Source organism: Trypanosoma brucei (assembly GCF_000002445.2).
Source record: "Trypanosoma brucei brucei TREU927 chromosome 11 chr11_scaffold01 genomic scaffold, whole genome shotgun sequence".
Lineage (NCBI taxonomy): Eukaryota > Euglenozoa > Kinetoplastea > Trypanosomatida > Trypanosomatidae > Trypanosoma > Trypanosoma brucei.
Window position 1 is genome coordinate 3,087,910 of NT_165288.1, and position 25,994 is coordinate 3,113,903.

Genomic DNA, 25,994 nt, shown 5'->3' on the forward strand with positions numbered 1-25,994 from the left:
AACAAGGGGGACGCTGGGACCCGTGATGTGCGTCCCAAAGGCTGACAAGGGAAAGAGGCAATTGGAGAGGTGAGGGACGGTGGGGTGCCGTGTCACATTGGTGTTTTCGTAGGTTTGGTATGAAAAAATTATGTTTTACGCGTGAGTGTTGTGGGGGCGGCTCGTTTCCATACACCCGGAAGCTTTACCTCACGCACAGTTAGGTCCAAATAGTTTCATCGTCGGAGCCAGCATACGTTTCTCTCCAAAAGTGGTGTGGTGCTTCACAACGGAGTTGTTGTGCACTTGTAATTTCACCCTTATTTTTTGTCATTTCTTTGTTCTCTAGTTTTCAGGGAGAAGGTAACAGTTGGTAAACCTCCGACATAAGGGAGAGTAGCAAACAGGCAGCGAGGTTATATGAATCCAGAAGCGGAGGAATTTGTACCGAAGGGGAACCGCACACCAGGATCCGGTGGTCGGCGTGGAAACGGTGGTGGCTCCCGGCAGATTCCGGTCCGCGGGGAACGTCAACAACCACCACCACCACCACCACCACCACAGCAGCAACAGCAGCAGGTGGCGCCGTCGTCACAGACAACACTTCGCGCGAGTGCAGAGCCATTCCAGCCTAAGGGCTCCCAAGGATTTGGGCTCGTTGGGCAAGTACTTCCATATGTTGCCGGCCCACCAGGCGGTGTCCCACAAGCGTGGGAGTCTGTGGAGCCAGTGCCTCCGCTTTCTGTGTGGAAGAGTGATTCAGTGCAGCAAGCGGGCGCAAAACCGCTGTCACTTAGCGCCACACCCTATACGCCTACTAACCCAAAGATTTCGTCCAAGTTCCCAGCCACTCCTGAGGCTCAGCGGGGCCCTTCAACAGAGTTTAAGGACACGACACCAGCGTCACTTCAGCCTCAGGAAAAGGAAGTGGTAGAGGTAGGTGAAAAGGCTGTGGCTATAGCCTCGCCCCCGGAGGAAGATGCTGTTGCCGCCAATGGTGGCTCTGTTGATGCCAGCGGCGCACCATCAACGCAGAACTTCACCGTAGGTGAGATAGTGGAGAACGACTTTAGCGGATCGATGCTTCCCAGTTTGTTTCAGGTAGAGGTGCTAGACAAGCCGGCCCCTGCCGAGCCTGTTCGGTTTAATACAGTGTGGGCCCTCTATGCCGACGAGCATCCAACACCGTTTGGAGCTCCGTTAGCGTATCACCCGGTTCTCGTCCACCTTGTTGGGGATGTTGAGTGCTTCTGGCGCCTGTGGAGGCACCTGCCCCCTCCATCCACGTTGCTGCCCGCCTTCACATATCACTGGTTCCGTCGGGACATTAGGCCGAACTGGGAGCACACCCGTAATAAGAATGGTGGAACAATCACCTTCGTAATATTTGACAGAGACAAGCCGGGTTTGAATAACAAGCAGACAATGGATGATGCTTTCATGGCGATGCTCATGGCATGCAGTGGGGAATCTTTGGCGGAGAGTACAACGAACCTCAACGGCGTGATGCTCAAGGTGCGACAGAACAAACCCACAACGCTGCAGATTTGGACAGCCAGCTCAGATGAGTTGAAGCTCAGGTCCTTAGCCCGTAGTCTGAGGACTTTATTAGAAAAGGTTATTGGGCCCAAGCCACTGCAAAAGCTAGAATATTTCTCGCATCAAAGGACGCAGGTTGGTGCCCCCGGTAGTCTGGCCGGAAGGATGAAAGGAAAACCGTCGAGGATAACACCCGACTTCACGCTTTAGTAATCGCTGCTTGCGTACACGTACCGTAAACAGAACATGTTTTTCTTTTGTGTGTGTGTGTGTGCATGTATGGTGGGCGTATGCCATGTTATGTGGATGGGAGGGGAGACATTAGGTGGAACGCACAGACAAGATGCGATTCTCACCGATGGTGGGGAAATGACACACATATAATATCTATATCTATATATATATATATATAGATGTTAAGGATGGGAGGAAGTAGAGTGGAAGGTGATGGATGGGACTTTCCTTCACACACCAAGGGAAAAAAGTGGGGAGGGGAGTGTAACGGTGCCTTTCTTGCCCTTTAAACTCGAGTCCGCTAGTGCATTTGAGGCGTGTTGTCTCCAACCACTTGTTTGTTTTCTCCTATAAAAGCTGTAGCACCATTGTTTGGAGTGTCCGACGCAGTGAGCAAACGAAACCGGAGAAAATGTGTTGCATGTGTTCACTGAAGCGCTCGGGCGGTATTGTAATCGGGAAAAGGTCACGACCCCATAACAAGAGAAAAATTGAAAATAGGTCGTGGTCGCCCGCATGCACTTCGCTTTTCCTTTTACGGGTAAGGTTTTTTTTTTCCATCACCATGTGGTGTTTTACTTATCAGCTCCTCTGTTTGTAGCCCATGTGTCTTTGTGACCAGTGGCTCGTTATGTTGCTTTATATATTTATGTACATATATATATATATATATATATAAGGAAGACAATAAAAGGGATGTTTTCGGCGTTAGTAAACAGACATTTCACTATTGTTTTTGTTACTCTTATTATTGTTACCGTTACTGTTGTTGTTTTGTTTTCGGTTCTTGACCTCTTTTCCTTCTCACGTGAATGCATCGCAGTATCGCCAGTGCGGAATTCCATCACCGCCACCACTACGACCACCAACGAGCACGTAAGCTTATCGCGAGGTTGTTAGGCTGCAGCACAGTTATTTCTTTTTTTTTTTTAGTGCATAGCCGTTACCAAAGCGACCAACGGGCTCTCCAGTTTTCGCACACATGAAGAGGGAACGAGGAAGGGTGGGTGTAAGCGCAAGGTTTCAATTCGGTGTGATGTGTGTTTGATATTATGAATGTTTGTTTATTTATTTATACATGTTTCCTATCCTTGTGTGCGTGCCTGCGTGCGTGTGTGTGTGTGTGTGTGTGTGTTTGTGTGTGTAGTTCTTGTGGTAGGCAAAGATGTGAACACAGAGGTGTAGGGGAGGGAACATAGGAGTCACTGTCATAATTTCTTTAACCTTTCCTACCGCTCCTCATCCTTTTCCTTCATTTTATTTTCTCCTTTTCAGTTGATACACTTCGTTGCCCTTAAGGAGGGTTGGGTGGTAGGAGAGGTGAAGTGAAACTTTCTGGTTTGTAGCTGTGGGTATTTGACTGTGGGGGAAAGAGGGAGGCGGGTGGTGGATGAGAGGTGATGAGGTCCTTCCTCAGGTTTACTTGTAATCGTTGGGATTGTGATTGTGCCCATTGATGTCATAAGAGAGGAAAGGGGGGAGGAGTATTGTGGGCGTAATTAATGGGAATGGGAACGATGATGTGTGGTGCGCGTGCCGGCTGGGAATCCACGCTACCAAGTACATCAACTCTTAGTTTTGGCTACTCCTTGTTACCCCGCGTTTCGTTTCTTTTTGTTTGTTTTATTATTATTTTCATAGTGCCCCGTTCCCGTTTTTGTGTTCCGCTCTGCGTGTCTATTAGGGCTTTTGATTGATTCCGGTGGTTCTTTCGGTGTGGTACGTTGGGTGTCGCTTTTGGCCTACCGAGGGAGCGTAAAAGCAAACTAATAAAGATAATAGTGAATGGATCTTTTTATTGTCAGCAAGAGAAAAGAGGTAACAGAGAGGAAGGAATGAAAAAAAAAATTATGAAGGGAGTAGTGTGTGGTGTTGACGGCGTTTGGGGTGCGATGCGTCAGCACAATGAAGGTCGCGCAATATGTCGCTTTCTTTCATTTGTGCATAACCGCGCTAAGCAAAATTCAGATATGTGAGGCGAATAGGAGGGGAGGGGGACGGAGGCGGAGGCAGAGGCAGAGCCGCCCCCCTTTTTTTTCTTTTCTCTAATCCCTGCTGTTCGCAACACGTTTCACCGCTCTTTAGTTTATTTTCTTGAACGAGATCGAGTTAAGGGGTGGCGAGGGAAATGTATGAATAATGAGTAATAACTAATACTAACGGCAATAGTAACTAAAGTAACGAAACAAAAGGAAAAAAGGCAACAAAAAGAATGGATAATGACAAGAGAGGAGGTAGATAGGGCGACTAACACTAACGTAATGTGATTCGCGCGTACATTATACACATATAGGTACAACTGTACTTGTGTGTTCCACGTGAGGAAGAAAAGGAACAAAGGAAGGTGCAAGGAAGATAAGGTAAGATGAGAAGGAGGGGGCGGCGCTAAAGAAAAGAAACGGAGGAGGGAGGAAAAGAAAAAAATAAAGCGTTTAAAACGGAAAGAAAGGAAAAAAAAATGAGAAAAAAAATACTGTAAGGAAACAAATAGCGATACAGTTCGACTATGGTGATGCGAGGGGTGGGTATAAAAAGATACGAAGCGCGAGAGGGCAAGTTGGTAGCCTTAATTTTTGGTTATTCGTTTCCTTCCTTCCTTCTCTTCTCTTCTCTCTTCCCCCCTTTCTTTTCCTTTTATCCGTTTTCTCTTCCCTCATTTTGCTTTTTTATTGTTACGTTGGGTGGGGGGATTGCATAGGTGAGAAGGAAGAGAAAGGTGGTAGCAAGCTGAGTAAGATGTGCCACAACATTTTGTTTTTTTTTCTTTCTCTGGGTTCAAAGATATCCTGATGGTTCGAACTACGGAAAGAAGGAAAGAGCAGTGGCGTGGTACCCAGCACGCTGCTTTCCGCTAATGTTTGAAGTGGTTGTTAGCCGTTGGCGCGAGATTAAAGCGTAATGAAGACACGTTTCCCCCTTTCCCCCTCCTGTGTCCATCTTCCTTTCGGTAGTTCTGCCGTCAGTGCCGTTTGCGGAATACCATTTTAGTTTGTTAGATGACATATCAACCTGTTGGGCTCTTTTTCTTTACCGGACCAAACCAATATTTAATAAAGAACACATATATATAAATTATACTGGTTTTCGTATTTGAAAGCCCTGAGCGAGCGCAGGAAATCCACCCTTTTCGCAACCGCAGCGTGCGGTGGAATCTTACAGAGTTCGGGAAAAAGAACAGGAGGCTCGCACAAAACCACGATTGGCTTTCAGTGTTTATCAAAGCGGAGGTAAATAACAGAAGGCATTGGGAGAGGCTGGTTTTCAGATAGGGAGGAAGTCTTGGAGGCATTCAAAGGATTAAAGAGGGAGGAAGGTGTGGAGGGAGCGTAACAAACACTAAGCCATGTTTCGTCGTAGCCTTTCCCGCCGTAGTCTGCAGTATCAACCATGCTTCAAGGACCTTAGCTTCCTCGTGGAAGACGTGTTTAACATGTATGCGCACTATGAAAAACTTGGGTACACCAACGTCAAGAGGGAATTTCTTACCAACCTTCTTGCTGAAGCTGGAACCCTCGCCACAACGTCACTTCTGCCGCTATACTCTTCTAGTGACGTTGAGGGATGTCAGTGGCTGCAGAATAGCCAAGTTGGTACACCAAAAGGTTTCGAGGCCGCTTATAAGACACTGTGCAGTAAGGGATGGATCGGTATTAGCCAACCACTGGAGTTTGGCGGCAAAGCGTTGCCATACTCAGTTGGTAGTATCACGCGAGAGGTCATGGAAACAGCAAATCCACCACTTTTAACGTATGCCACCCAAAGCATAGGAGCAGCTGAGGCGCTGATGACATGTGTAAGCGCGAAGAAACATGAAATGTTTCTCAGGCGGCTAGTTTCTGGGGAATGGAGCGGTTCGTTGAGCCTCACCGAGGGGCAAAGCGGAGCGGCTGAAGGAGTGGTTACGGCAGAGCGGGCACAAGATGGGACATACAACTTGACGGGGACGAGGAATTTTATCTTGGCCGGGGACCATAACCTCACAGCAAATGTGCTTTATGTTGTGCTGGCACGATTACCTTCCTCACAGGCGACAGGCACCGACTTGTCGCTGTTCCTGGTTCCGCGCCACGTACCAAAGTCGGATGGATCGCTGGAAACTGAAAGGAATGTAAAATGCCTTGGATTAGAGGCCACCATGGGCATGAAGGGTAGCTCCATCTGTCGAATGGGGTTCGACAATTCGACCGGCTACTTTGTTGGGGAGTTCAATTCGGGTGTGAAGCGGACGGTAACTACCACGAACACGGCGGCCGTTGCAGCTGCAGTGCAGGGTGTCTGCCACGCTGAACTTGCTTTTCAAAATGCCCTTTCACGAACTCGTGGGTGCAACTCACAGTGCACGTCGGAGAGTAGTACATGTGCAGAAGGTACCAGCACCGTATTAATACCCGACGCGAACATGCGTTTGAGTATACTCTTTGCCAAAGCCGTGGCCGAGGGAGGTAGGGCGCTTTCGTTAGATGTTTCACGACTTCTTGACATTTACCACAACACGACGGATGCCACCGCGCGTGAGGGGATGGGGAACAAAATTAACTTTTACTCCACTATAGCCAATACGTGCCTAACCACATGGAATTTTCAGGCCATCTCCCGTTGCCTGTGGATGTGGAGTCCGCAAGGTGTTGTGAAGGGCAATGATATGGAGCAGATTTTGCGCGACGCCCGCGCTGCTGCGCAGCACAGTGGTGTTATGACGTCCAATTCAGTTGAATTCCTCAATCGGCACATATTGCCTCTGCACACGGAGGAGGTCGCAACCTTTGGCAGTAATGTTCGTGCGCTGGTGCGGCCATATCTTTTTTCGAGGGGTACCATCGGTCAGTGTGCCCGGCGTCTGTGGCTACTCCAAAAACAGTGGCGGTTGGGTATTGCCAAGGTGAAGATGTTAGCCATGCAAGAGCCCGATAGCGTCGGCGCTGTGTCGGAGGATGTAATCATGTACGCGGGTTACATGGTGTTGGCGTACAATTGGTTACGTATGGCCACAGTGGCACAAAAACTTATTGACTCTGGGAAAGATGTAGACGGCTTCTATCGGTGTAAGGTGGATGTTTGTCAGTATGTCTTTCAGTACTTGGTACCGTACGCGGATGCGCACTTTCAGATTATGCAGAACGGCGCCAGCGTCATGAAAAGTTGCGAGTCGACATGGGATCTTAGGTGATAACTCGAGCTTTTTTTCCTTCGCAACATTTCGAATGCTTAACAGGACGACGGATTGAAGTTTCTTTGTTCATGTGCAGGAAAGGAGACACGTAAGCTGTGTACTTGCGTTGTTGTTGTTACTGTGATAATTTGACGTTGAATTCACGAAAAAAAACTCTGTCAGGGAGGGGAATGTTACGTGGAAGACACGTACTCACCTACTTTAGTTTTGATGTGCTTACCCCACTAATTATTTTTCTATGAGGTGGCAAGGAAGGAAAGGTTGTTGTTTTATCGTTATTGGACTAACTTCGCATCAATCAGGAAGGCTGTGGGGGCGAACGAATGCTCCAACAAAGTTCAGGTGAACTCTGGTTCTGTTTCTAGTTGGTGAAAAGGAAGAAAGAGAGGCACCCGTGTTTCTGTTTATGTAGTTGTTTACGTTGCTGGAAACAAGCTTATAGTGGCCACTTCTTGTTATTACTATTATTTATTTTATTTTACTGTTTTCGAGTTTCGAATATTCATAGCATGACGTTTGTCGAACCGGCGAAAGATTCGAAACATCGTCGTTGATCCACCGAGTAGGTTTGTTCAACGGTTCTACTCCTTTCATGTCGTTTTTAACTATCGAATTCATTCCATTTATTAATCACCACGGCAGCGACTTCCCTTACGTGTCTTGGGATCGTTGCTGTTGAGCGCAGCGGGGATTTGAAGTGGGGAGGCAAATGAATAGCATTATCTGCACGATTGCACGAGCGGTGGCGGACATTGACTTCCTGAATCCAGGGCGAGGTATTAGTTCGCTACTGCAGTGCTGCTACCCGCCAATAGGTGTGGCTAACTTATTTTAACTTGCGTTCCCCCACTTTTTTTTACCTCCAAGATGCCAAGTGGCCATTAGAAATGCTACTCTTGTTGATTTCTTTTTTTTTGTTGTTGTTGTTGTTCTTTATGTTTTCCGCCAAAATTTTAATGGTGCCTAACAAAAGGAAGGGAGAGGGAAGAGAACTCACCATTACCATACTTGGGGTAGACGAATAGTGGGATATATATTTCTTTGCTCCTTACTTGCAGGAGACACGAAGAGAGGGAGAAAAGGTGAATTCTCTGCCGCACACGGCTCAGATTCCATTCTAAATGGCGGCAACAGGTTCACGAGAAGAAATGATGGAGGCCTTGAATAAGGCAAGACAGGCAATGGCCCGTCGTGTTCCGACTCCAACGGCGTCAACAGTACAATCATCATCCGAACATGATCCGTCGGCGAATGTCGGCGTTTTACAGATATATGATGCTGCAGATACCTCGTTATGTCGCCATGCTCGCCCGTCGGAAGCAAAAGACAATCGCGCCCACTTCTTCGAAACATGGTGTAAGAAGATCGAGGTGTTCGTTGCGGATCCGACTAAAACGACGTTAGAGCTTCCCCCTGAACTGTGCGCGAACGACCGTAGGGAGCTTCACAATCTTGCGGAGAAATATAATCTCAGTCACCATTCCCGTGGCACGGGGGCGACACGACATCTTGTGCTGAAGAAAGATGCGCTGCACTATAGAATGCCTGATGCTGCTCCAGCCAACATTGAAGCAATAAAGCGGGACCCTGGAACGAAAGAGTCTAAATTTCACCTTCGTCGCGTAAAGCAGAACCCTGAGGCCCCAGCTGGGTCGATGGGCGCCTTCGGTGATGAAACGACTGCCGCAATGGTGCACCGCTTGGTGCGTGCAACAGACGAGTATCGAAGAGCAGTCAATGTTGGGTATACTCAAGATGAGCTACTCGCTTTCGAAACCGGTGAATCAGTTGAGGGAATCCTCCGTAGCGGCGGAGAGCGAGACGCACAGCCCGCAACAAATGCCGATGTTGAGGATCCCACGGGATTATGTGCTTCGCCCCCCCGCGCGCGAATTACCGGCGGAGCGGATTACGAGGCGCGCGCGAAGGACTCTTCCGCTGGGGAGAAGTCGAAGGCGGTCTACGATGAGATGTGTCTTCGGTGCCAGACTCGGTCTCGTGTGGATTATGATATACAGAAATGGGATTGCAATGGGTATTGTGCGAAGTGCACTGCGCAGACCATTTGGAAACTTGTGGAGGTAGAAAATAGCACGGGAATGAGAAGTGCTCAGCGGAAGCATACTCGCGAAGAGTTCGAGAAAGCCGACGAAGCGCTTCCGCAAGAGGTGCAGCAACCCGAAGAAATCGATAAGGATAACGATGAGGATGATACGATCACGGTGGAAGATGTGGTGGATATGGCGAGCATGAATGACTTTAGCGCTGCGGATGTGAATTGGATTCGCCGCTTTGCAGTACATCACAGTTCAAAGGAGGTTTGCTGCTCTCTCAGCACACACATAGTGTTTTGCATCGAATTCAACGACTTATTGACCATGCGTATTTTCCGTCCCTTCCTTAAGCTACAGGGGAGCACAGACAGCAGCGATGAAAAGAAACGAACAAAGAACGAGTGTGGAGCGTCCTCTGATGGTTCAACTCTTACTGAAACTCATGGCGCATGGTTTGTGTGGCTACGCGAAGTGAAGCCGGCGGGTGTGGCGCTTTCCACACTGCTAGATGAATTGGCGGGTTGTACGCCCGAGGGCTACGACCGACTTTGCGTCGCCTTCCCGAACATGTCTGTGTACGGCACGGAGGCAAGCTGTGTGTGCCTTGTCAAACCAGGCGTGCTGAATATGGAGGGCCTTCAAGCAATGCGGCAGAAGTACGGTGAGCAGAATTTCCGCCTCGCCCAGGAGTTGGAGGTTGCTCTTGCGGGCGATAGCAAGCCCGCGTAAGCACCGATGCAGTGCTTTCGCATCTTTTTTTTTGTACGGGACGTTCACGGATTTAGTACGTGTTTCACTAAGAGTACAGTGATTCCTCCCTGTTCACTTTTTCTTCTTTTATTATTCTCTGTGTGCTGTGGAATATGCAAACGCGGATAGGTCTGCTTACACGAGCCTCTACGCGTTTACATTCTCAGTCAGTCTCAGCGATGAACCGTCGGTAATAAAAGCTTTACGGTTCTTCCCCCAAGAGAAGAAAACAAAAAAAGATAAGCTAACTTACGAGGGAAGGGAAGAAAGGCCTCCTCTTGTGCATTCATCTCCCACCTGCTGCATGCGCCTGGCTGCTGAATCTTCTCTTGTCTTCTTTGTATCACACTTTTACTTTGAACGTTTTTTTTCTTTTGTGATGGTTGCTTACACACTTGATACGCTGTTTGCGTCAGACATAGACAGTGCGACTTTGTTTTATTCAGAAGGTTGTGGCCCCATTCGCCTTGTGGCCCTGTCAGCACAGATGCGGCGCTTAGTGCGTCTCGGGCCTATTCGCGTCGCGAAGGCGTGCGTTGAAGTGCGGCCAATGGCACCCACAAAAGAATTTTTTGAGGAAGGCCGTCAGTTGCAGCACATTGAGGCTGCTGGCGTTGGTGATTTCCCCGATAGTGAACGCAGCGGTGACACCTTTGTCAATCCATTCACAGGACGCCTTACGCCAACTTGGGGGCGTGTGGCGAAGGAACTTTTCTCCCTTGGGTTTGAACACAGCATTGTGAACCCCTTTCGGCTTGTTTGGAATCCCACGAAAGCTGCACTGGTAAGCGACGCTGCACTGCAACCGTTCCGGACTTCAACGGTAACGTGGCGAAGAAACCTCGCAGCACTACTGTCCCGGAGAGATGCTGCGGATGCGGTGGGGGAAGAGATCCATCGTCTGTACAATGAAATCACAAGCGCGTATTTACCACCCAAATTGGATACCATGCATGACCCTCGTCTGTCGACGATGACAATGACACCCGATCAGCAAAATGTTATTAGGTGTGCTCTCCGCGGGTACAGCATGTTCATTGGTGGAAGTGCCGGAACAGGTAAAACGGTGCTGCTAAAGGCAATTCACAGAAAACTTACTGAGATGGGATTGCGAGTGGCCATGACAGCAACGACGGGCGTCGCGTCCGTACAGTTAGGTGGCTGCACGTTTCATCTGGCATTTGGTGTACCCATCAAGGGGGAAGAGGGAACAAGGAAACGATGGGACTCCAATGCGTTTCGTGCAGTGGATGTGGTGATTATTGATGAGGTTTCGTTACTGGACGCAGAACTGTTTGAAACCTTTGAGGAAGAGGCCCGAATGGCTCGATTGCAACAGTCGCCGTTTGGTGGGCTTCAGGTGATCGCGTGTGGAGATTTTCTGCAGCTTGCAATGATGGACGTAAGCATTGGTGGCCCGTGCTATCAAAGTCATGCCTTTCGACATCTTATTCCCGTCTGTTTAGTTACTTCAATGCGCCAAGCGCAGGGCGATCCATTCTGCGAGTTGCTAGGGCAGCTGCGTGTGGGCAAGTTTGACAAGAAAGCCTTCAAAGCATTGGATCGTCCCGTAAGTGGGGACGCAAACAATGTTACGTACATATTCCCAAGGCGCTGTGATGCACAGAGGTTGAACGATGAGAAACTGTGCGAGTTGCGAAGCGAAGAAATGATATTTGCTCCACAGCGGGGTCCCCTTCAGCTGGTTGGGAATTTCACTCCAGCTGGTCTGGTAGACTGGGGACGGAAAAAGGACTTTCCCAAGCGTGAAAAGATCATTACAGTACTTTCTGAGGAAATCAAAAGAATTACCGGAGTGGACATTGTGGACCATAATATTGTAGTGATGCCCGCCGGTGGGGAGAAGAACGCGGTTCTCATTCGTCTCCGCCACTCAGAAGATAGAAATGTGCTGATATGCAAGAATGGCGGGTCCAAAGAACACGGTGCTAGCAATGAAGGGGGCGCTGAAGAGAGTCATTGGAGAGCTATATTAGAAGCAACTGCTGGGCGACTCAAGGGAAAGCTTCATCAGATTTACAATCAGGATCCGCACAACTTTATTCCTCCAAGTGTGTCTTTAATGCTTGCCGATGCTTCTTTGCATCCCAATGCCGAACTCATCTCACCACTTCGACTAAAGCTTGGCTGCCGCGTAATGATTAACAGAAACCTCTCACGAACTGTATCCAATGGTAGTGTAGGTATTGTAGAGGCGTTTGCTGCACCCAACTTGGATCTATTTCCCCGCCGCCATGAGACATCACCAAAAGCATTCCACACTTGGTCTTTGGAGAGGAATGGATTCCAGCGACTGCCTATTGTCCGTCTACTCAGTGGTGAAGTGGTGCAGCTCCCACCTCTTTCTGTCATGATTGGTGGCACTCCATCGACTTATTTTTACGGTCATGAACTGTTCGTGCTCCCACTGCAGTTAGGTTACGGCTTCACAGTACACAAAGTCCAGGGGCTAACACTTGAGGGAACTGTGGTCCTGGATTGTAAGAAATTTTTCGAGTGCCCACATCTCGTCTACGTGGCCTGCTCCCGCGTACGTTCTATGGACCAACTGATCGTCAGGAACGTGCGGAGTGATATGATTATTGTTCGACAAAGTGCTTTGGACTTCACAAATGCACTGAGGGATGCGTCTGTGATGTCAAGCCTCGATCCGCCGGATGGCTGCACCCGAGCCTCTTGGGTGCGCCGTCTCAGTCCGTTACTTGTTGGTTTGACGGACTGATTACTAGGTATATTCTTCACTATCCATATACTGTAGCGCATCATTGGTCCAATGTCCAACACGCCAGTAGACGACCCCTTTTGTTACATAGGGACCAACAGCTCCAGTTGTGCCTACACATTTCTCACGGAATGGTTTTTACTCATCTCTTTCCCATTTTCCTTTTTTTTCTTCTTGAAATTTGCCTTCTTGCTTGACTGTCCGCTTGCCATAATGGCTGTCCCTTTTTTTGTTTTCACACTTATCGTGTTCCCGTGTACCTCTATCGAAGGAGGCGATGCACTTACTGATTCTTCCCTATTTTTTTTTCGTTTTAATCACAGACCCTGTAATTCATCACAAAAGTGACCTCTCTGAGGTTTCATTTGTTTATATGTTTTTATTTACTTGTTTTCCTTGTCATCTACACTATTTATAGTTTGTCACTTTCTTCCCCCACATGTTGTGTGCCGTGATGAACGGCACATAATCCAATCGGATGCGAACACACGTCATACCAAGTGTTGGATCCAATGCTTATTAATTTTTTTAAGTCTCCGTAACAAAAGCCCGTGCGCCGTGTCCGCGCTTTACTACCGTTTTTTTTTGCTCTGTAATCACTCTCTTAACTGCAATGTTATTTCTTCGCCTCCCTTGCTGCCCCGCTCCTTAAATGAAGGAAACAATTTCACAAACACGAGAGGTCAATAATTGCATGAATACTTCCCATAACTGAAGAAGACGTTTCAACAGAAGTAGAGAACAAACTCTAACGAAGCAACATAAACCCAACTGGGCTGCAGGCATACATACACCCGCATACACCAACACATAAAAATAGACAGATAACATATATATATATATATATATATTTGCGTATAGAGGTCGTTCGTAAAGAAGCGAAAGAAAAAAACGAAAAAAAACCAGGAAAGGAATGAGCAGGGCACTTTTATCTAGGAACTCGTGTCTGCTGCGCGCTTATGCCGTGTTGCACCAAGTAGAAGTACTAAGGCAGGAAAATATTCTTAGCCCACTGCCGTCTGATAGCGAGGTGAGTTCCGCCAGCGGTAGCAGCGGCGCGTGTTCACCTGTGCTAACTGAAATTAAAGCTGACAGCTCAGCCCACTTGTCGGCATCTGCGGATGGCGGTGGAGAATTCAGTTGCAATGGGGATAGTGAAGCGCCTGTCGCGAGCAAGGAAGTAAGTGACGCCGTAAAGAAACTAAGCGATGTCAACACAAAAGGAGAGGAAGTGATGCCAGTGGAGGACGTTCCGTACAAATGTAGCATTCAACCACAGGAAGATGCTGAGAAAAGACTCTCTCCGAGCTTGTACGCACGTACCAAAGTACAGGAGGGGAAAGTGAATAACAACAACATGATGGGGTTCCACTCTCCATGCGCGGTATCCCCGAGATCCCGCTCGGCTTCAGTCTCACCGGAGGGAGACAAGAAAGTCAAGGTGGGAAGGAATGTCACTGCAGTGGCTGACAGGATTCTACAGCGCTATGGAATTCGCAAAACTGACGAGTGTGCAATGAGCGATGATAATAATGATGGAAGCGCACTGCAGTCCATGGAGTCTTCACCTTTACGCAGGGAAGAAGAGGATATACGCTCGTCGTTTGGGCCGCGGCAGAACTGTACGGCTTTAAAGGAATTCAGCTGTATCGATCCTACAACAGCGAAATCGACAGGAGCCCTAGTAAGTTCGTACACCGACTTACAAGAATTCCATAAGCGGAGCTTACAGAAGAAAGAAAAAGACGAGGAAGATTCCCATCGGGAGCGCCTTGACGAAAAAAAAAAGATGCCGCCGAACGTCTCCCCGTTAGAAACCCAGACGTACGACGGTAGTGAGGACCATGAAGACAGATGTGCGACCACCGCCAACGCTGATGTTGACGCCGATGCTAACGGGGATGGTGTACCATTGAAGCCGTCACTGATGACATCCGCTACCGAAATCCTCGCGTTAAACTCAAAGCGGCTGCAAGAGAAATTGCGGATGATGAAAAGTAGTGCTGGAGGAAACACTACTCACTGCCACACATGGTTTGCCGTCACAGCGCTTATGAACACCGACGACGCCATACAACACATTGTCGTTCCCCTTCTTCTTGAGTTGTTGTTGCAGCAGGTTCCGGAATCTCAACCTGCACCGGCAGACGACAACCCCGTTGTCGCAAGCATTCTTTGTGCCCTCGCTGGCCTCGGGGAACGGGCGATGTCTGCACTACCGACACTCTTGCGTTTAATCCATTTGCAGGTTAGCTGCTTGAAGCTTGTTGCACTCACTATACGGGCTGTGGGTGGCGACAGGGGCATGCGCGAACTTTGCACCCTCGCGCGCACCGGTTGCGATGGCGGGGAAGCCGGTACCAGGGGCAACCCCGATGTGTGGGCGGCGGTGGTTTACGGCATCAGCGCAATGGCACGGCCTCTCGTTGGATACACCGCTGTCCACTGTTTACCCACCTTGGAGCACGACGATAGCAGTAACAACCACGAGGCAAGTGGTGTTACCTTTTATCAAAAGCCCAGTTGTGTAAATTTTGAAAAGTATTGTGGCGGCGATCCCTTAAGGCAGGAGTTAGCTCCTCAGACTCAGCCAACATACGTACCTACGCATGTTGTGATGGACGTTGAGCTAGCTCGGTGCAGACTGCAAGGGCTAATTGCCTCATCTCCGTTGCAACCCACTTCAAATAGTTACTTACCGTTGTCCGTTATTCTTCGGGATTTCGTGCAGGTCGTAACCCTTCTGTGGAATCAGCGAATGCAGTGCCTGCTTCCAGAAACGGTAAGGTTGGAACTTCAACCCCGTGGAGATGAAGTTGACCCTAGTTTGAACACGGCGGAGTATCACCTGCCGTACTCATATGACCCGCACTATATTGGGCGTGAGGACGACCTATTTGCGATCGAAGAGACGCTCGTAACCCTACTTCTTGAGCGCTTCACTCCAACAGTTGTGTTGGAGCAGACGCTGCTTTCTCTTGCGTCGCTTCCTGCCTTCGCCACGACACACGTGGCGGCCCCCGTGCTCGACTTTTTGGAACAATTCACGGAACGGTTTCTGAGGCAGCAACAAGAGTGTGCCGGCAAGGGGTTCGCTTACATCAACCAGGAGGCTGTTGTTGTTGTGGGACTTGTTGCACTGGGTCGACTTGCTCGTAATGCTAAAACACCGCAAGCAGTAGCCGATGCAGCATGCGAGTTGCTCCTGCAAAACATTTCCTCCCCACATTGGCGGGTGCGCGATGCCGCATGCGCAGGGTTGGGGGAGCTGGGTGTTACGACTAATAGAGCAGACACAGTTATACAAGTCGTTACCGATTGTTTAAACGATGCTGGAGTGAACCCAGAGACGGCCGCTTGGGCACTCTCTCGCATGGGGGCACGGGGTGTTCGCATTCTACTGGATCGAGTTGTGACTCAACCGGGGGGTGCAACGGCTGAAGCTGACTCATACGGCGTCGGTGAAACTGAGCCCCTGTCCGCGTCGACGCGGATTGCTTGTGTACGCGCCCTTCCGAAGGCTGAGGTGTTGGCTATGCCGTCAGGTGGATCTGACAGAGTCCGGGGCCTTCGCGAAGAGGTTCTCAGGCAGCTTGGGGTTTTTATAACTGTGAACAATGGGGAAGAAAGCATTGCGTTAGAATGTGTTTATGCCCTCGCTGAGCTTCTGCGAATGAGTTGTGGCGACCCAGACAAGGTTGATGTTTCACGGGGCGAGGAGGCGCTTGCCTGTTGCCTGACCTACGAGCCTAGCGAGACGTTTGACGTGTTCAAAACCCTGATAGAGGCAACGGATTTGCCATGTTCGATTCTGAAGGCCCTCTTCTTCTCACTTTGTGCTTTTGGTGGCCACCATGGTGAATTGTACACATCACAAACGTCCGTTCAACATCCCTCTGCTGCATTCCGTTCTGCGGCAGTGTTTGGGCTACGAGCCTGCGGCGGGAGAGCTGTCCGGTCTATTGCTCTCGCGCTCAACGATGACTGCGCAGCTGTGCGACTGGAGGCATTTGAGACAGTGGACGCCGTTGGTGTCACTGAATTCATGTCTGTTTTGCGATTGCGGCCGCAAAGCCATACGCGCCAGGTTGCTGCTGCTCTAAGGGACTCCCTGCTCCGAGATGTTAGTCGCGGTGCGGAGAGGAAGACGGCACATGAACTCTACGTGGCTCTCACGAGTGGATGCGCCACGTCTTAAGTGAGCAAAAGATGGGGAGGGGGGGCGTGCTCTTGTGTGTACGCTGTTTCTGCCAACATCACCTGTAGCTGCCTCTTTTCCATATTCCTTAAGTCATAACTCCGTGGGTTGGCGTTAGTGCTCAACTACACGAAATGAAATGAACTCTGATATTTCACACAATGGCACGGAAGCATCTGAATCTTTTAGTTGATTTCTTTGCTGTCGTCCATCCCCGCTGTAGTGAGGAATGGCTGATCACTGGTCTCGCCCGCGCCTAAACGACGTTAATGCCCATTCCGAATTACTTTAAACGTGGTGGGCTTTCACACGGTTGGATTGTGTTTCCATCCGTTAAACTGGCGGGCTCCGAAGTACTTCACGCCAAAGAGCAAAAAACGTTGCTAATCAAGGCAGCTATGCTGCGTTTGGTAATGTGTACCTCTCGCTCATTTTTTTTTTACCTTACTCTCCTAAATTTTTACTTGTTTTCATTTGGTTCGTCTGTTGTTCCACTTCTGAACGTTAGAACTTCACGTATCTTTAAAAAGAAAGGGAAGGCACTGTTTCTTAGGAACTATGGGCAAGATCCGCACGAAGACCGTGAAGCGCGCGTCCAAGCAGATCGTGGAGAAGTACTTCTCCAAACTGAACAAGGACTTCTACCAAAACAAGCGCATTGTTATGGATGTCACTATTGCCCGCTCCAAGAAGCTGAAGAATAAGATTGCCGGTTACGCCACACACATTATGAAGCGTCTCGCCCGCGGCCCTGTCCGTGGTATCTCGCTGAAACTGCAAGAAGAGGAGCGTGAGCGCCGCATGGACTACGTGCCGGAGGTTTCTCATGTTGACCAGGCTATCCAGGACGGCATCCGTGTCGACAAGCAGACACTTGCCATGCTGAAGCGTATGGAGACTGGCGTTCCGCGTCACGTCCTGCCTAATGTTGTGGCGGCACCGAACGTCTCGAAGGGCGCTCGCCGCGGTGGTCCAGCGCGCAAGTAAAGCACTAGTGAATAGCCACTAGCTCAACCCGTGGGTTGCTCATTTTGACTTTTCCATTTCAAAAAAGATATCATTTGTGAGGTTCTGTGTTTTCGTTTCCTTTCACAACAGTGCTCGGTGGTTTAGCATGCCCTGTATTGCTGATGTTCCTTTGCGTTTTTTTTCTCTAAGTGGGGGTTCTGCTTTCTCATCTGGTACGGAATCTTTATGTCGTGCACGTACTTGTACTGCTCTTTTTTTTCTCTTTTCTCCTTTACGCTTTGTTTTCACTTGATTTCGGTCATTACCGCTCCCTCTGCACTAACGGAAGTGAGATCGAACAGCGACTATGGGTAAGATCCGCACGAAGACCGTGAAGCGCGCGTCCAAGCAGATCGTGGAGAAGTACTTCTCCAAACTGAACAAGGACTTCTACCAAAACAAGCGCATTGTTATGGATGTCACTATTGCCCGCTCCAAGAAGCTGAAGAATAAGATTGCCGGTTACGCCACACACATTATGAAGCGTCTCGCCCGCGGCCCTGTCCGTGGTATCTCGCTGAAACTGCAAGAAGAGGAGCGTGAGCGCCGCATGGACTACGTGCCGGAGGTTTCTCATGTTGACCAGGCTATCCAGGACGGCATCCGTGTCGACAAGCAGACACTTGCCATGCTGAAGCGTATGGAGACTGGCGTTCCGCGTCACGTCCTGCCTAATGTTGTGGCGGCACCGAACGTCTCGAAGGGCGCTCGCCGCGGTGGTCCAGCGCGCAAGTAAAGCACTAGTGAATAGCCACTAGCTCAACCCGCGGGTTGCTCATTTTGATCTCTACTAGTTGACTTTGTTTTATGTTTTTCCTTAAACTCTCATAACAGCAAGGGCACAAATACGGTTCCCTATTGCACGTACCTTTTGGTGTGCTCGCTGCCCCTTATTTTAGGCTTCCTCCCACCACGATGCGGGGGAAGAACTGAAGTGGGGGGTCGACTGTAGTTTGCCTCTGACGCTGATAACAGCGTTTGCTGCACACGCCCTTTGCTCACGTTTACGTTTTCTCCCTTGTTTTCTGCAGGTTTTGCCAGTTGAGTATAGGTGTATTGAAGGGCAAAGTGATGAACGAGCCTGATGCCATGAAACTGTGTAACCTGTCAAAGGTCCTTCCTAACATTCCATATGCTAGACATTCTGCTGGGTTTGGGGTGAGCAGGAGCGCATCATCCTCAGCCCCGTTTACTTCACGGAGTCAAACCAATATAAAGGTGGTGGGCCTTTATTGTAGTCGTGCACCTACAGAAGAAAAGGTTGTGGCCCAGGTGAAAGAGGAGGATGGAAGAGGGACAGGATCTTCTAGTAGGCGAAACATTTACGTTCGTGTACAGATTGACAAAATGACCATCGAAATGCTTCCACTCGACGTTATGCGAAGGAAGTATCCACAGGTGCTCATTGACTATTTGCTAGCAACAGCTGCATGGGTGTGACGGTAGCGTCTTTACTGCCATTGGTCGGATGCAGTTTCATGATGGGGTTATCATGGTTTTCTTTTCGGGCGATATTTAGCTTGATCGCATTTGACTCTTCCAGTTTAGCGCTTGGGCTGTTGGCTTACATTTTATCTTCATATGAGAAGGAGAAAAGGGGGCACAGTGCATCTGATTGCATATGACTTAATTGGTAAAATATGGGTTGGTCGCAAAGGAGTGGAGACAGTGGTGGGGCGCCCACGTGTATGCGACGGGATATACTACCGGAGGGGAAGAGTCAAACGTTGTCTTGTCGAAAGGTTATACTCCTTTTGGTGTCCGCTAAAGGGGTGTATTCATTGAGGATGATGATACCTCATTGCCAAACGGCAGCAGGGGAGAACACTTACACGTGCATGTAGTAATTCTCAAAACTTTACCACATTAGCTTACAGAAGAGCTGTTTGTCCGTGTGTCCTTAGGCTTTTCTGTGGGGCCCTTTGATTCCTGCTGGAGGACGGCCGCTTTCCGTTCTTCGATGTCATAGTGGGTTTTGTTTAGATCTCTGTGACATGATTTTATTTTATTTTCTTTACTGCACTCTTCTCCGTCTGGCATTTGTCTTGCCTTTTGACCAACCGCCACTCAGTAGTGCGCACGCGTAGGTGCACCAACGAAGACAAGGGAAGTAGCAACAGTGACAAGGGGAAGCACTGAGGAATACTGTGTGGGACCCCAAGGTGTACGGAGTTAAAGGGGTGGAGATAGTGATAGGTATAAAAGGAACTTATACACTAGGGAGTTGGGAGAGGGTGGAGCCATGGCCGATGAAGACGGTTCTGTTGAACCGACGTTAAAAGCGCATCGCTGGGAGATGTCCTCCTCCGCATCTGCAGCTCCCACAACATCGCGGTGGGGCGCGGGGACGCCACGGCAGCGTGGTGGCGACACCCCAAAAGTGGTCGTCAACACGGAGTTGTCGGCGTGGCGTGGGCATGCAACACCAACACCGAGTGCGTACGCGATGGATCCTGCGAAGACCCCAACCATGCGTGCCACTGGTGGTGCGACACCGGTGCAAGGAGGTCAAACTCCGATGTTTGGTGGGCAGACACCGGTATTTGGAGGTCAGACACCGGCATTCGGTAGTGGAACACCCATGTTCACGGGGGCAACACCCGCCGCTGGCATGGCCTTTGGTGCAACTCCGAATTACCAGTTTGAAGGGACAACGCCTGTGCAGTCCCACTTTGCGGGGGGTGAGTCACAATCAGCTGTTACGGCTAACATCGGAGCCCAGGCAAGGAAATTGGAAATGCAGTGGCGCGTTAAGAATAAGCGTCTTACAGAGGAGTATCTCGACTCGATCCTTCCACCGGAATTTAAGCTTGTGGAACCACCAGCCGATTACAACCCACCGCCCACGGAAGAGCCTAACTTCTACGAGCTTGCCAGTAAGTCGTTGGATGTCTTTGTTGTGAACCAAAACAGCGATGCGGCAGCTTCTATGACTTATGATATACCAGAAAGTCTGGGAGACGGTATGCCACAAATGCAAACTCAAGATGCGCCTGTTTTCGAGGTTCTGCTCAAGTACCATAACGTGAACCCGATACCTGACGAGGTGCTTCCCTCCTACATGCTGATGAAGAACCTCTTCAAGATCAAGAATGGCGATACCAACCAACGGCGGATCGCCATGCGGTACTTGCTAGACAAGGCACGTATTTTTGGGAGTGGACCTCTTTTCCAGTTTACATTTCACGTTTGGCGTTCGGGAATCCTCGACGTGATTGAGCAACATTACTATGTGGACCTTGTGAAAGGTGCGATTTCCAGGTTACAGAAAGACGTCCGTGGCTCGAGCAAGGAGATCGTTCACATGATGGAAGTCTTGCTCTCCGCCCAGGAGCGGGTGCTACGAGATGATGGCAAGGAGGTTCTCATTTTGCTCACGCGTGTGGTAGGCTATGAAGCAGTTTTTGAGGCAATTAAGGAGGACTTTGCCCACGCGGAAAGCGGTGTGCGTCGTCACACCGCTAAAGTTGTTGCAATAATAGCGTTTGCTGTGGGGCCAGAAATAGCGATAAAGATAATTCATGGTATGTCACTGTCTCCGGTTGCCCTCGCTCGTCAGACGTCTGCGCGGGCCATAACTGAAATGGCAACCATCCTCATGCACGCCATCACTGGAGAATTAGTGGAGCTTGTACCTATTTTTGAAAAACTTCTGCGGGATGAACCGCGGGTGAAACGGGAGGCCGCAAGCGCGCTTGCTCACGTGGCGGAGGCAACCTACCCTTATGGAATTGAGGAGTTGGATTCCCTCGTTTATATTGTGCGAGAGGAATGTAAGCGCGGCATCGGTACCACCACGGGGTTGTTCGTCCGCGCGTTCGGTGCGCTCATTCCGCTAATGGCCCCATATGATGCTCAAAAATACACATCAGATATGCTTCCAACGCTTGTAAATCAGTTTAACACGCCAGACGATGAGCATCGCCGCGTTTTGCTTCAAGTGGTGCGACAATGCGTCTCGGCTGATGGAGTGACTGTGGATTTCATTCGTAACGTCATCTTGAGGCCGTTTTTTGAAGGATTTTGGACCATCCGTCGCGTAGCTGCTGATAGGAAAACAGCCGGTATCCTTATTGATACGACGGTGGGAATTGCACGGCGTATTGGCAGCACGGAGATTCTTCAATACCTCGTTCAAGACATGAAAGACGAGAATGAGCATTTCCAACGTATGGTTGTTGAGACGGTAAGACGTGTTATTGCAAACGTGGGTGCAGTTGGTGTTCCCGACACTCTTGTTGCGCTGTTGATGGACGGTGCGATCGCGGCCGTAAAACAGGACGAGACTGGCTTGAACCGTGTGGTGATGGAAGGCCTGGCGACCATCTGTAATGCCCTCGGTACTCGCCTGAAGCGGCACTTACGGCAGATATTTGATCTCATAAAAAGCCGTCGCGACATGCCTGGGATGATCCGGATGCAGGCAGCCGAGCTGGCGGCTCGCATTGCCACAACCGTGAAGGATGCAGGAGGAGCGTTGTTCCTGCAGGATCTGGGGCGAAGCCTCTTTGACCGCCTAGAAGACGACGAGGCCGCCGTGATGAGTGCCAACCTCAAGGCAACACGTGTCATCTTGGTGGAGCTTGGTGCTGCGAGGTACCAACCGCCAGTGCGAGAGCTCTTAAAGAAGTTGATGTACATAATTCCGAATCGCAATAGCAATGTGCAGCTGAACACCATTTTACTTGTGGAGGAGATCGCAACTAATTGTGACGAGGACGTCGAGGCCATTCACTTACAAGAGTTGGCGACGAAAGGGTTGTTTGAGCTCCTTGATGCCCACCGTCGTGAAACACGGCGGGCATGCACACGCACATTTGGTGTTATTGCGCGGAAGATTCGACCATTTGCCATAATCCTGGAGCTCGTCGATAACTTTAAGCAGGATAAACGTAAGATTCGTATTTGCACAGCGGTGGCCCTAGGGGCGATAGCCCGCGAATGCGGTGCCTTTACTGTTATTCCTTACCTCCTGAACGAAAGCAAAATATGTGAGGGGGAGCAGGTGGCCACGATTGTGCAGCACTCCATTCTTAAGGCCGTTCGATACATCTTCGAAGCTATTGGTGCAGCCGGAAAGGACTTTGTGTATCCTCTCGTACCGCTGTTAGTGCGAGCACTGACGGAAATGGAGATCCAGCACCGGCGTATGGCGGTTGAGGCATGTCGGTCAATTGTGCTGGCGGTCGCCGGCAACGACGGATTCGAGGATCTGGTGATCCACTTCCTCAACTTTATCCACCCCAACATTGTGGAACTTCTTTCGCGGAACGAGACGAAAATAAGTGAGGAGAGGCTTAAGATGGTCACGGCGGTTGTTGGTTATTACGAGGCAGCGCGCCTGGTAATTGGTTCGGGGAAGTTGTTTCAGTATTTGCTTCAGGGGTTATTCCACCCAGCAAAGAAAGTACGTGACATTTACCGTAGGACATATAACATGGTATATATGGCAAGCCCAGAGGCCCTTGTGCCATATTACCCGCGACTGGGGGATGACAATGAGCATACATATGTACGGCACGAGTTGGAGGTGCTACTGTAAGAGCATGGATAAAGACGCACCGGGTCTGTTGCTTGGTGGTGATGGTGGGTGCATGCTTGTTGCTGACGTAAAGAGGTCGCAACGGAAAAGAAAAAAAAAGATGAATGAATGAGGATTCCCGTACATGGCGAACGAATGGGAAGGCACTGCAGACAGAGAAGATTAAGGGAGGAAGAGGAGGTAACACCAGTGGTAGCTATTTGGTATCTCGATTGAGTTACTGACAAATCCGAATGATATCGACTCTTGCCTCGCTCTTTTGCACGAGCCCCCGTCTCTTTCCACGTGACGGATTCCGTTTATCCGGTGGTGGTGGTGGTGGTGATAGCTTCTGTAAGGTGATCAGACTTCCGTGTATTCAATGTGGAAGCTTGTCGATCGCCGGCAGTAGGGCGGCTGGTTGATGGCACCCGTTTGACCTCTTTCGAGAAAGTACCGTGGTTGGAGCCATCTCCTTCCTCCGCTTGATTATGCTAGCGAAAGTAATGTTGTAAATAAACAATTTAAAACACGCATACTGCCACTGTGCACGCGCATTACTTTATTTGTTATCATGCTGTACCTGTTTACTTGATGTTTATTTCCTTCTACTACTTCAAAAGGGTCTTCCTCGTTTGCCAGGTAAAAATGAGAGAAAAGGAAGCACATAAGGGTAGGAATGGTGTGCTAAATGTTTCAAATCTTCCTGGTGAACATACATCTCTGGACAGCATAGGACAGCTGCACGACGCTCTTACCGGTGGCAATTGCAAGAGATATGTGTCCATTACCGCGCAGCACGACAGTCTTCTGTCTCTCACCCTCTCCCCTTCCCTTGCGAGTGCTGTTCAGCACATTACATCTCTCACTGCATCGCACAACCGGTTGAGCACACTTCAGGGTATTGAGGCGTTTGTGTGCCTTGAGTTTCTTGACCTGAGCCACAACGCACTACGCATCTTAGACGCGCACTCAACAACGCTGCTGCGGAAACTTCGGTGCCTCAAGCGATGCAATTTTTCATATAATGAGATATGTATGGCTGACTTCGACACGACATTCCGCTGTGGTATTTCACATAATGAGTCAGGCGCAAATAAGGAAGGTGGTATTGCCTCAGCAGCAACACCGATGGCATCAGCCGGATCGGTGGGACCCGCAGTTCCCGGATTTTTAGAAGAACTCACCCACCTCGATTTGTCTCACAATCAGCTCATTGAGGTGCCGGATCTTCGTTGTATACCAGTATTAGAGGAACTGAATCTTAGCTACAATCGCATCGATCTCATTGCAGATCTTGATAACCGTTTGCCACTTCTGCGGCTCTGCTCGTTCTCCATCAGCCACAACTCACTTGCCGTTCTGCCGTCATTACTTCCCCTCACCGTGTTGGCAGGGACACTTTGCGTTCTGAATGTCGCGGGGAACCCCTGCGTACAGGACTTTGAATCAACTGATCCCGCGATGGGGGGTATTCGCGCTTGGTTGTTGTGGCTTCTGCCTTACCTCGAGTTGTTAGACGAGGTGCCCCTCACCACAGAGGAACGCCAGATAGCCTGCAAGCTTTTCCGTAGGAACAATAAACTTAGTTATGAGCTTATGGATGTGATGAATACCAATAATGGTACCCAGCTGGTTTCGTACTTGCGAAAGTTCACTCAGAGGACCACTTCAAGGTCACTTGTTGGCGCGAGAGAGTCGGTAAGAGAGAAGTCTCCACCTTCGCCCAACCCGGCCGTCGGTGCTGTAAACGGAGGCGTCATCAACAATGTTGGTGGAATCCGCTTTGCCACCGGTGCCGTGTTCCCCTCCGCCTCGCCCTCGCCGGCGGCGGATGGCACCGTGCGGAGAACGAGCTCGAAGCCACAGCCCATTGAGCTTGTTGTGCAGATGCTCCAGTGGAAGGTAAGGCAACTGTCAAACGTCATGGAGGTTCTTTGGCAAGAGAGTATGGCAAGACGCGTATTTGCCGTAAGGGTGCTACAGAGGCACGTTCGGGGGTTCTTGGCCCGGCGACAACTTCCAGAAGTCGTCCACAGAACCTGTACGCGCATAAGGACCAACATGTTAGCCAGTGGGCAACGACCTTATTTCCCTGACCAACGGAGGTCAGCGAAAGCCGATACCACCTTGAGTGTTGTGCGTTCGTTGGGCTGCGAAAGTATCAGTACCGCTGAAAGCGAACACAGTGTTCACACCGAAATTATGCAGCGCATCGACAACTTCGACCATTTGTTCCGGCAAATGGAGGAGGAGTTGCACAAATTTAGGATATTCTGGGCCCGTACCAGAGAAAAGTCTGTCGTCGTGGTTCAGAAGTACTACCGCGGCTACCTTGACCGCAAACGGTGGCGAAACCTCAAGGAGAGCTATGATGTCTTCATCGACTCGCTGCGACCGTACGTTGTTGAATTGCAACGGGTATCCCGTGGTTATGTATCGCGAGCTCGGCTGGCGAAAGATTCCCGGCAGTTAAGGGAGATGAGCCGGCTTCGAGGAGAGGTGGCGGGGCTGCGTGCTGCCGTGGATGAAATGAGGGCCATACTGCAGCAGTATGCGCAAAAGCAACGACGTGGGGATCCGGAAAGCCCAGTGGTAGAGTCGCCCACAAAGCGTGCAGTTGCGCATAGCATCCCCCTCGCCAAAAACAGCGCAGCCAACACGGGCACCACACTTACCGCTGCCGCTACTGCAGCCGCCGCGCAGGCATCCGCTGTGGCTCGTATCAGCCCGGAACTTTGACGGGGGAGCGTAGGGTTAAGTGCCTCATTGTTTTAACCGTTTCTGTAATTGTTCCA

At 49.9% G+C, this 25,994-nt stretch overlaps 10 protein-coding genes across 10 annotated transcripts, besides 8 other annotated features; all 10 read left to right on the plus strand.

Moving 5' to 3' along the window:
* Window positions 1-399: 399 nt before the first annotated feature.
* Tb11.01.3630 (eukaryotic translation initiation factor 4E, putative) lies at window positions 400-1,728 on the plus strand (the record flags this gene model as incomplete). Its single annotated transcript, XM_824146.1, has 1 exon — window positions 400-1,728. The coding sequence occupies one exon, from the start codon at window positions 400-402 to the stop codon at window positions 1,726-1,728; it is 1,329 nt and encodes a 442-aa protein (XP_829239.1).
* Window positions 516-541: a microsatellite.
* Window positions 1,729-1,896: 168 nt separating the features above from the next.
* Window positions 1,897-1,930: a microsatellite.
* A 462-nt stretch (window positions 1,931-2,392) lies between these two features.
* Window positions 2,393-2,430: a microsatellite.
* A 50-nt stretch (window positions 2,431-2,480) lies between these two features.
* Window positions 2,481-2,531: a microsatellite.
* Window positions 2,532-2,844: 313 nt separating this feature from the next.
* Window positions 2,845-2,897: a microsatellite.
* Window positions 2,898-4,074: 1,177 nt separating this feature from the next.
* Window positions 4,075-4,236: a sequence feature (A-rich).
* A 101-nt stretch (window positions 4,237-4,337) lies between these two features.
* Window positions 4,338-4,410: a sequence feature (CT-rich).
* Window positions 4,411-5,095: 685 nt separating this feature from the next.
* On the plus strand, window positions 5,096-6,919 carry Tb11.01.3640 (acyl-CoA dehydrogenase; the record flags this gene model as incomplete). The annotated part of the gene is made up of 1 exon (XM_824147.1): window positions 5,096-6,919. The coding sequence occupies one exon, from the start codon at window positions 5,096-5,098 to the stop codon at window positions 6,917-6,919; it is 1,824 nt and encodes a 607-aa protein (XP_829240.1).
* A 1,124-nt stretch (window positions 6,920-8,043) lies between these two features.
* Tb11.01.3650 (hypothetical protein, conserved) lies at window positions 8,044-9,705 on the plus strand (the record flags this gene model as incomplete). Its single annotated transcript, XM_824148.1, has 1 exon — window positions 8,044-9,705. The coding sequence occupies one exon, from the start codon at window positions 8,044-8,046 to the stop codon at window positions 9,703-9,705; it is 1,662 nt and encodes a 553-aa protein (XP_829241.1).
* Window positions 9,706-10,030: 325 nt separating this feature from the next.
* Window positions 10,031-12,469, plus strand: Tb11.01.3660 (DNA repair/recombination helicase protein PIF1; the record flags this gene model as incomplete). The annotated part of the gene is made up of 1 exon (XM_824149.1): window positions 10,031-12,469. One exon carries the CDS (start codon window positions 10,031-10,033, stop codon window positions 12,467-12,469), a length of 2,439 nt encoding a protein of 812 aa, XP_829242.1.
* Window positions 12,470-13,298: 829 nt separating this feature from the next.
* Window positions 13,299-13,320: a microsatellite.
* A 62-nt stretch (window positions 13,321-13,382) lies between these two features.
* Tb11.01.3670 (hypothetical protein, conserved) lies at window positions 13,383-16,667 on the plus strand (the record flags this gene model as incomplete). Its single annotated transcript, XM_824150.1, has 1 exon — window positions 13,383-16,667. The coding sequence occupies one exon, from the start codon at window positions 13,383-13,385 to the stop codon at window positions 16,665-16,667; it is 3,285 nt and encodes a 1,094-aa protein (XP_829243.1).
* A 558-nt stretch (window positions 16,668-17,225) lies between these two features.
* Window positions 17,226-17,654, plus strand: Tb11.01.3675 (40S ribosomal protein S17, putative; the record flags this gene model as incomplete). Its single annotated transcript, XM_824151.1, has 1 exon — window positions 17,226-17,654. One exon carries the CDS (start codon window positions 17,226-17,228, stop codon window positions 17,652-17,654), a length of 429 nt encoding a protein of 142 aa, XP_829244.1.
* Window positions 17,655-17,982: 328 nt separating this feature from the next.
* Window positions 17,983-18,411, plus strand: Tb11.01.3676 (40S ribosomal protein S17, putative; the record flags this gene model as incomplete). The annotated part of the gene is made up of 1 exon (XM_824152.1): window positions 17,983-18,411. The coding sequence occupies one exon, from the start codon at window positions 17,983-17,985 to the stop codon at window positions 18,409-18,411; it is 429 nt and encodes a 142-aa protein (XP_829245.1).
* A 335-nt stretch (window positions 18,412-18,746) lies between these two features.
* Tb11.01.3680 (hypothetical protein, conserved) lies at window positions 18,747-19,115 on the plus strand (the record flags this gene model as incomplete). The annotated part of the gene is made up of 1 exon (XM_824153.1): window positions 18,747-19,115. The coding sequence occupies one exon, from the start codon at window positions 18,747-18,749 to the stop codon at window positions 19,113-19,115; it is 369 nt and encodes a 122-aa protein (XP_829246.1).
* Window positions 19,116-19,917: 802 nt separating this feature from the next.
* Window positions 19,918-23,217, plus strand: Tb11.01.3690 (splicing factor 3B subunit 1, putative; the record flags this gene model as incomplete). Its single annotated transcript, XM_824154.1, has 1 exon — window positions 19,918-23,217. One exon carries the CDS (start codon window positions 19,918-19,920, stop codon window positions 23,215-23,217), a length of 3,300 nt encoding a protein of 1,099 aa, XP_829247.1.
* Window positions 23,218-23,790: 573 nt separating this feature from the next.
* Window positions 23,791-25,938, plus strand: Tb11.01.3700 (uncharacterized protein; the record flags this gene model as incomplete). The annotated part of the gene is made up of 1 exon (XM_824155.1): window positions 23,791-25,938. One exon carries the CDS (start codon window positions 23,791-23,793, stop codon window positions 25,936-25,938), a length of 2,148 nt encoding a protein of 715 aa, XP_829248.1.
* Between the last annotated feature and the right edge of the window lie 56 nt (window positions 25,939-25,994).